This window comes from Engraulis encrasicolus, chromosome 15 (assembly GCF_034702125.1).
Source record: "Engraulis encrasicolus isolate BLACKSEA-1 chromosome 15, IST_EnEncr_1.0, whole genome shotgun sequence".
Classification (NCBI taxonomy): domain Eukaryota; kingdom Metazoa; phylum Chordata; class Actinopteri; order Clupeiformes; family Engraulidae; genus Engraulis; species Engraulis encrasicolus.
Window position 1 is genome coordinate 50,967,591 of NC_085871.1, and position 10,000 is coordinate 50,977,590.

General features: G+C 45.7%; 1 protein-coding gene across 1 annotated transcript in view; it reads left to right on the top strand.

Annotated features, from left to right (window-relative positions):
- Positions 1-1,479: 1,479 nt before the first annotated feature.
- LOC134464336 (ATP-binding cassette sub-family C member 9-like) overlaps positions 1,480-10,000 on the top strand; it is a 20,654-nt gene continuing 12,133 nt past the window's right edge. The window contains exons 1-2 of the mRNA XM_063217800.1: positions 1,480-1,877; positions 6,207-6,378. Coding sequence (XP_063073870.1) covers positions 6,234-6,378 — 145 coding nt within the window. The 5' untranslated portion in view covers positions 1,480-1,877; positions 6,207-6,233. The remainder of the gene's footprint in view (positions 1,878-6,206; positions 6,379-10,000) is intronic.

Here is a 10,000-nt window from a genome sequence, read left to right on the forward strand (position 1 = left end):
TGTATGTGTGTGTGTTTCTGTGTGTGTGTGTTTCTGTGTGTGTGTGTGTGTGTGTGTGTGTGTGTGTGTGTGTGTGTGTGTGTGTGTTTCTGTGTGTGTGTGTGTGTGTGTTTCTGTGTGTGTGTGTTTCTGTGTGTGTGTGCAGGACCGCCGACGGGGGGGGGTGGAGACAAAGGGGTATGTTGTCCCGGGCCAGGGAGATTAACACAGTTGTAGCGATTTGGTAGCCAGAGAAAACACCGTGTTGACAGTAGTGTCAAGTTTAATGAAGACTGTTGTTGGCCACAGCCACGCCACATAAAATAACGAACAGTACACAGTTAAACACAGCCGTCACACAGCTGATCCAGTCCCACAGTAAACACATAACTTCCCGCTCCCCTTACTGGAACCCCAACAGTGCCTCGCACACACAAATAGAACAGAACAGAATGATCTAGATATGATAACATAGATATGAGGGCCCAGATTTGAGTCCCAATTACATTGTATGGGTAGGGGGCCCTGTCAGATGACTTTGACTTTGTCCAGCAAAAGCTGTCAGCAGCCCTGTGTGTGTGTGTGTGTGTGTGTGTGTGTGTGTGTGTGTGTGTGTGTGTGTGTGTGTGTGTGTGTGTGTGTGTGTGTGTGTGTGTGTGTGTGTGTGTGTGTGTGTGTGTGTGTGTGTGTGTGTGTGTGTGCTATTTAGTGATATCCTGAGTGGTTGACATACTAAAACCAACAGAGGGTAACTTGAGGGCAACCGGACTGCTCTATCCACTTTATGTCACTATACACACGTGTGCATGCTTCTGTACATGAGTGTGTGTGATTGCGTGCATGTGTGTGCGTGCGTGCGTTCGTGCGTGTGTGTGTGTGTATGTCCTCTTTTGAAAGTCGCTTTGGTTGTAAAGCGTCTGCCAAATGCAATGTAATGTAATGATATATATGTGTGTGTGTGTGTGTGTGTGTTTGTGTGTGATAGCCTATCCCCTGCCATTGCTTTTGAAAATGGCACATGCAACTTTGTGACGATACTTGGAGCTTTTTTTGTTTAATGTCCCCATTAGAATGGTCAGGATCTCAGAAAGTGCTCAACTGGGGAAAAAAACTTCATGTTGAAACTGGCAAGAATTTTCCTTTAACTGATGAGAGTGGCGCTCAGACAAGGTCAGCAGTGCAGTAGTACAGTAGTTTGTCACCCCCAAGACCTGCACTTTGTGACAGCCCTACAAAGGCAAAATATGTTTTCACATTATCAGCTTGTGTACAAAGCAGCTTTTTGAATGACACACAATTCTTAGTCCTTTCTTCTGACCCATTGACCTACTGACTGGCAGACCATGCAGATGCTACTACGGTACTTTCACCATTCAAATTTGACACGCGAAAACCGTGCTTGCTAGATAGGCTACGCAAATAGCGCAAAGAAAGACCCATGCAATGGCATGCCTCGTTTGAACTGAACAGCGCTGACCTAAATGCTTGCCTACAGTACGGTCGTAGTGGCTTTCTCTCACGCTGCGTGCGCTACACTCGCTGCCAAAGGGCTCTGACAGCCTGCTCGCTCGCTCGCCTGCCCGCGTGGGTCCTTCAGAGCACTGCATGCGTCGCCTCCGCATTTCTGGACGCCATAACGCGGATAGGCTACGGGGGGAGGCAGGCTCGCTCACTGAGATACGGATAGGGATACGGTCCGCTGCTACTGCAGCGCGAGTCTGTACTGTAGAGTCGACTACTGTAGTGTAGAATGGAGCCCATCGCTTCCCGTTAGCCCTGATCGGAGGTGGCGACAGTTCCGTGACATGTTGAAGGAAATAACAGCGCGCTGACTCGACTCGGAACGTTTGGAATTTAATTTGACCAGTTTTACTCTCTCTGACTGTCACCCCCCCAAGGTAAGGCTGTAACCAGTTGTGATTTTCATGTGTGTGTTGTGGGTGCCTTCGGTCGGTTGGGACGTCTTTTTACGCTGCTGTTGACATACCCGTAGTCATTGACAGGTCAATGTCATTCCGTGGAAATCACCACGGCTTCTCATTAGTATCACCGTGGCGCAAAACACGCAGGTGCTCAGGACTGATTGCAATTCCATTAGATGTGCTGCTCTTCACAGATTTATGATAAGTGATAAGCGGTTCTGTTCTAAATGACCCAGAGTCGCTTGTCCCGTTTTCGTAGCAAAGAGATAAGAGACTGACAGGCGAGGCAATGTACTATAGAACTGTGGAAGAAATCACTAACAGGTAGCCTAGGCTATTTGGAGAATTCAGGAAATTGGTCACTTGTCGAAATATAGACGACTGTCTGGCCAATGTTCCATTCGTGTAATCTACAGAAGACAACGCTCGTCTGGATACATATAACACATTTCCACCGCGCTGTCTATTTAGGTAATAAAAAGTGAAGCCGTTCAGCTATCATTCTGGTTTCACGTTAAAATAAATGATTTTCTTTCTCTTGACATGGTGTGTTGAAGTGGGATAGTTTAGTTTCCGATTGAACTTCGTCTCAACACACTTCCAGGTCCAGTCAAGTTTGGAAACATGATAGGCGCGAGCTGCAGCATGCGCAGCTGAGCCGCTCGGTCTAAAAATAATTCTCTCGTCTCGTCGGTGATTTTCTGCATTTGCTGTCTCTTCGCCATTAAAGTAACGTGTAGGAATGAATCAGGACAGATAAATCCTTACATTTGGTAGGTTAATTCTTGTCTCTCTGGTAATGTATGTTGTAATGAACATTTGACCGTGTTCGTCTGGATGTGAGAGACTGTCTTTACATGAAAGCTTTGGTTTCTGTGACGTTGGTTACAATGTATTTGACAGCAGGCTAATTTGTTCATTCATTGTTCTTGTCGGTGTTGACATTTGATGTCCACATGCAGTCAGAAGAAATACAGAAAGCGTTTCATCTGTTACACTGGCTAATAATGATATAGGATACCCTACATTATTTCCGACCAGTTTTAACCTGGTATTCGTGGTCTATTTACTGTGGTTGGAAATAGCCAACTCGGACAACTCAGGTCAGCCCAGGAAACACGGCCTCTCAGCAACGCCTGGAAATATGAAGACTAATAAATATAAATAGGCCTAGTGTGTGTGTGTGTTTGTGTGTGTGTGTGTGTGTGTGTGTGTGTGTGTGTGTGTGTGTGTGTGTGTGTGTGTGTGTGTGTGTTTACATGCCTAAGTACCTTATTTTTCTCTATTTTATGTTTATTCACCTTCCCAGGGACTACAGATGGAAATTAACTTGTCAACTATAATTTGATGCAGGTCATCTTTTGTCTTTTGTAACTAATGTACTTTGCACATGGTCCCTGTTGAAATAAACCGAATAACCAATAAACATAATGCATAACAATAGTAGGCCTATAGCTTGTTTAAAGAAGGAAGGTAGGCACATTCTTACCTGTTTACAAGGCCCAGGTTAGGTCCATGGAGTGTCACAGACCACCTCACCAGGGGTGGGCTTAGCCATGTTGGGGCCCTAGGCAAAATATAAACATGGGGCCCCCTAAAGTCGTTCTTTAAACATGTCACCAATTGGCATGGAAGGAGCGAGAGTGCCATTTTATTTTTTAGTGTTTTGTCTTTACATACGTGTGTTTATCGTGAGTGGTGAAATAGTTGAGGGCCCCTATTTGGTTAGGGCAGATTTGGTCGGGGCCCTAGGCAATTGCCTTGATGTAGGCTTACCTAATGTTAGGTCCGCCTCTGCCCCTCAGTTTAATAATGTTAATCTCCCACTTGAGGCTGAAGGAGTGCTGAATGCCTCTCGGTGCCAAACCGGGACACGGTCAAGGGCCTGCAAGCTGCTGTGTGTTTTTAAATCCTTTTAATGATTATAATGAAATGATAATGATAGGCTATAATGATTTTTAAATATAACCTCACCTGCTTTTTAAAACAGTGGTTGTCAGAGTCAGTTTTGGTTTTATGCAGGGCATACAGCTGACAGCTTTTTGGTAAGTCCCCTGAGTGGGTTCCCCAGCCAATAGGCCTACGTACATGAAAACCCCTTTCTATACCCCAAAATTGGGTCCCCGGACAAATAACCTCTTTGTCCCACCCTGTCGGCTTCCCTTGTTTCATCATCATCATTAACATTGTCATCCTCATCTACTTTATTTCAGACTCAAGGACCAATTTCAAGCAGACACACAAGGACACATAAGCGGCGTACACACACAAAGCTAGCTTTTCGCTTGCTCGCCTACTCGCCACTCTTTCATGGAACGTTCACTGAAAGTTCCCGCGGCTTTAACTGCCAATGAACAGGCGAGAAGTACCGAACTCTGCATTTCAATTGGTTACTCGCTTACTCGCCTCGCTCGAAGATAAAATATTTTCAACTCGGAATCCGCCCACATCGCATCGCTTGTACAGTGCTCGCCTACTCGCCTGCGAGTCTCGTTGTAACACATCGACATTCTATTGACTTCATCCGCTGAGCGAGGAACTAGTAGCGACGTGTGTGTACGGCCCTTTATGACTACCCATGTAATAAAAAAGAAATATGATGATGAATTAAAAAATAGATGAATAGCACATTACATAGAGTAGATAAGTCATCTACTTTATTTCAGACTCAAGGACCAATTTCAAGACACACAATATCACATAATCTTACCTATATAATAAAAAAGAAAAATGATAATGAATTTAAAAAAGACAAATACCCCATTAGAATAGATAAACACAAACACACTTATGTCCTGTCTAAATATCGAAATTCCCAAGACGTGACACCTAGGCTGTTATCTGTTGTGGTGACAGGCCTGCTGTGGCCTTTGGTGCCAGTTTTATTGATGTGACCTGGGACATTGTTGTTATCCTCAATCTGTCATCAGGGGCAACCAACGTGTCTCCTCAGCACCACGGTATTGTGATGTGATGCCATGTAATTACATGGTTTGCCTCTTTGCCCCTCCCCCTCTATGGTGTTGAACCAATCAGAGTAAAGCAGCACCATGGTAACGAGATGTGATGCAATTTGTGATATGGGCAGTGTGCTGCCATGGTGTAATGACTAGGCAGTTGGACTGGAGATTGCTAGCCAGGCTGTGCCCTTCTTGTGACGCAACACCTTCAGCGTTGTTTCCAGTCAGGCCAAGAGCAATACAAACATCGTTTCTGAGCCCCCCAAAAAATGGGAACTCCTCCCACTTTGTCAGGAAGCGTGCAACCATTAGCAAACCAAGGGAGGAGGGTCGACCATAGCCTCACACGCCATCCTACGTACTTCCGCCAAGACAATTGGCTCTGCACTACATCTGGTATCTGTTTTCTGTGGAGCGATGTTGATGGTAGGATTTGCGCCGGTGTTCTGACAAACGGTCCTACACTGTAATGTTGTCCTACGGTAGGATTTTCTGTCAGACGTGTCTGTTAAACGGTCCTACATTACCATAGATAGACGTCAGACATGTTTGTTCAACAACGTATAAGTTAAATCCTGATTTTTCCGAAAATGCCCTTCCTGCTTCCTGCAATCGCGTCAGATCAAAGTCCAGACCATGAATACGAAATGGAAATGGTAGTATTATGGGATGGTCAGGACCAGGCTAGGTCGACCGTGCCGTTTGGGAAATGTTAATTGTTATGCTGTTGGTCAGACCAGGTCTTGAAGAGATTTGAAAGTCGATGATTATCAGGCTAGTAGATTGTAGGGTTGCAGGTTCAGTCCCCACTCTCACCAATCCCTTCTGTCCTCCATAGCTGAGGTGCCCTGTACCAAGGCACCTAACCCCACACACTGCTCCAGGGACTGTAACCAATACCCTGTAATATTTATGGGCAGCCGTGGCCTAGTGGTAAGACAGTTGGTCTTTCAATTTAGGGGTTGCAGGTTCGAATCCCCCCTGACCTCTCCCTACATCTCCATCCATGGCTGAAGTGCCCTTGAGCAAGGCACCTAACCCCATGTTGCTCCAGGGACTTTAACCAATACCCTAAAAAATAATAAGTGTAAGTCACTTTGAATAAATGAAAGCGTCAGCTTAGTGCAATGTAATGTAATGTAATGTAATATCTGTAAGTCGCTTTTGGATAAAAAAGCGTCAGCTAAGTGTAATGTAATATAATGTAATGCAATGTGATTTGATGGTTTGCCTCTTTGTCCCTCCTCCCTAGGTGTTGTTGGACCAATCAGAGTGAAGTATAATGTAATAATGTAATGTAATGTAATGTGATTTGATGGTTTGCCTCTTTGCCCCTCCCCCCCAGGTGGTGTTGGACCAATCAGAGTGAAGCATGGCGCTATCCTTCTGCGGTAACGACCGTAACGACTCGTACAACGTGGACGAGGGCGTGCTGAATAACGGCTGCTTCGTCGACGCCCTAAACCTCGTGCCACACGTCTTCCTCCTCTTCATCACCTTCCCCATCCTCTTCATCGGTAGGACACGTGTGTGTGTGTGTGTGTGTGTGTGTGTGTGTGTGTCTGTCTGTCTGTCTGTCTGTCTGTCTGTGTGTTGAGGCCACACCATCTCTTCTTCCTCTTCATTGGTAGGACACGTGTGTGTGTGTGTGTGTGTGTGTGTGTGTGTGTGTGTGTGCTGTGTAGATGTGTGTGTTTTTTTGTGTCTGTGTGTGTGTGTGTGTGTGTGCGTGTGTGTGTGTGTGTGTGTGTGTGTATTTGTGTGTGTGTGGTATTAATCTGATGCTGCTTGCCTTCCTCCTATTCGTCACTCTTCATCAGTGTGTGAGAGGGGAGGCGGGGTTGGGCTTGCGTGCGTATGTGTTTGCAATTTCAAGTGTGTGTGTGTGGATGTCTGCGGGGATGCTGTGTGGATGTGTGTATGGGCGGCGGTGGGATGGGGGCATTTATTTTTGCCACCCACTAACTTAAGAACAGTCCAGCATGCAATTAGAGTTATTGCTGCACTGAAGCTATTAACCAGTGCTCTCCCCATCCTCCTCCATGACTGAGGTACCCTGAGCATGGTATCATTCCGCCGCACTGCTCCCTTAGGGGTTTGGGGCTGCCCCCCTTGCACGGGTGGGGCATAAATGCAATTGAATTGAGTGCAGTGATCACTGTGGGCTGTGGAGTGTTGTGTCATAATGACAATGGGAGTTTCCCTGTTGGGTTTTCACTTTTCACTTAAAATATGAAAATTGGTAAAGGACAAACTGCACTGCTCCCTTGGGGCTCCTTGTTGTGCTGCCGCCTTGCACAGGAGAGGCATAAATGTAATTTCGTTGTGTGTGCTGTGTCACATTTACAACAGGACTGCTCTAGTGACACTTTCCCTTTCACCTATTCTGAAAGCTGCATGCTGTCCTATAGTGTGTTATGATATTAGTGGCTTCAAGATCGAACTACCGCACAGGCCTACTGGCCTGGGCCCAATGCCATGGAGGGGGGTGGTTCTTGAGGTCTAAAGGGCGGGTTATGCTTCCTTCTTCATTTCATTTATTTAAACTCGAAGAATCATTGAGGGCCCAGCCCTCATTTACAATGATGTCGAGTAAAACAAACAATTGCACATATAAAATCATATATAAACAACGAACATACACAATACACCATAAATCATATAAGAGATAAGAATTAAGACAAACTATGAATTAAAACTTATGAGTTAAAACAAGTGCAAGTATGTGATAAAAAACTTCCCAGTGTAACTTTAAAATGTTCTAATGGCACAAAGGCTTGAAGACCCATCCTTAGTTGTAAGTTATTCCAAACTGAAGGTCCACAGACACTAAAAGCTGTTTTACCCAGTTCTGTGCGGGCATAAGGGACCTCCAGTAAAAAATTGCTGCTGCGGGTTTGGTATGGGTTGGAGTGCCAAACTAAAAGAGATGAAATATAAAATGGGAGTTTGCCAGTGAGGGCCTTATAAATAAAAATAAAATAATGCATGTCCCTTCTGTGAGAAAGTGGAGCCCACCCAACTTTATCATATAACAGGCAATGATGTGTACTATATGGATCCCCAGTAATAAAACGAAGAGCTGAATGATAGACAGTGTCAAGTGCCTTCAGATTAGAGAGTGGTGCATGTCTGTAAATAATATCACCATAGTCAAGGGAAGACAGAAAAGTAGCTTCAATTAACTTTTTTCTGCAGAAAACAGGAAAGTGATATTTATTTCTGTGCAGGAAAGATAGCTTTTGTCTGAGCGTAGTGACAAGACAGTCAGTATGTTTCTTGAATGTGAACTTGTCATCTAGCCAGATTCCCAGGTACTTATAATGTGATACTCTCTCAATAACAGACCCATCTAAAGTAGATATATTAAAATCATTTTTCATGCCATGCTTAGATCGAGTAAAGACCATACATTTAGTCTTGCTTACATTAAGTAGAAGCTTAAGACTAATGAAGGCATTTTGTAGGATATTAAAAGACTGCTGCAATTTCTCCAAGGCTAGCTGTACAGAATCCGCAACACAATACAAAATTGTATCATCTGCATATAGATGAATAGAGCAGTTGGAAAGGAGAGAAAGTATGCTATTTATGTACATGGTGAAGAGTACCGGACCTAATACTGAACCTTGTGGGACCCCCTTGGTTATTAGCAGGTGCCACAGAGTGAGCTTGTCGCAGCCATGATGCAGTTAATTTTGGTTTATGCCCTGTTTTGAAGCACGGTCTGCGTGATGTCATTCCACGCTGAAACTGCCTTCAATACAAAGAGTAAACTAGACGTGTCGGTTGTTTTTTAGCATCACAGACTCGACGAGAATGAAAATGAAACATTAAATCTTTATATCACGTGCATGTTTGATCGCACTGGCAGCCACAGTGGTAGTTTGGAACAAAGAAGTGGCTCATTTGTCGAGGACGAAGCGGAATGTTTCCTCGACCTCGGAACCACTGTTCAACTGTCCAAATAACTTCAGCGTCGTAACTTGCAAGCGCATGTGTTGTCTTTGGTTCGTGTAAATAGGCCTAAATCAAACAACAAAGCACGGGCAACTTATTTAATGAAGAGCTCACAGTCCGTAGACCGACGAAGGTTAGAACAAGGAAGTAGCGCTTGTTCTCGACTCGAGGACAGAGCAGGCTGGTCGAGAGGACCAATCAGAGACCTATTTTCGCCCTTTCACGCCGTCGCTCCCTGCGTCGAGACACAATTTTGGGGAGGTGCCCCAGAGTACCTGCGTGATGGGGGGGGGGGCTTCACTACGTTAACTGCGCGGCTCACTGCATCATGATGCAGTGACGCTGATCTCGAGGCATAAACCACCCTTAACCCAGGGGCCCCTGGAGGGGGGTGGTTCTTGATTTCTGGCCCAGGGGCCCATGGAGGGGGGTGGTTCTTGATGTCTGGCCCAGGGGCCCATGGAGGGGGGTGGTTCTTGATGTCTGGCCCAGGGGCCCATGGAGGGGGGTATGGAGGGGGGTGGTTCTTGTTGTCTGGTCCAGGGGCCCATGGAGGGTTGTCTGGTCCAGGGGCCCATGGAGGGGGGGCTTTCTTGTTGTCTGGCCCAGGGGCCCATGGAGGGGGGCCTTTCTTGTTGTCTGGCCCAGGGGCCCATGGAGGGGGGGCTTTCTTGTTGTCTGGCCCAGGGGCCCATGGAGGGGGGGCTTTCTTGTTATCTGGCCCAGGGGCCCATGGATTGGGGCCTTTCTTGTTGCCTGGCCCAGGGGGCCATGGAGTTATAATCCGTCCCTAAGTGGCTTCCTACCTTATCTTAGAGCAGTGGTTCCCAACCTATGGGTCGGGACCCAACCTATGGGTCGCCAAAGATCCACAGTGGGTCGCGAAGCCCTCTTGAGTTTCAGGGGTTTTAATTTTAATACCATATTTAGCCCATTTTGAATAAATGACAGAGCATTTAAACTAATATATGCACAGAAGCAGCACAATGTTAAACAGTTATTCTGTATTTGACAGAAGACAAATTCAGGAATAAAATGGTAATTAGTAAGTATCATGTGACTCCCTCTCGTGCGTGATTGGGTCACCAAAGCTTACAATGGTAAAAATATGGGTACCTGAAGAAAAAAGGTTGGGAACCACTGTCATAGAGCATTAGGCTTTTCACTGTCGCAAAAATG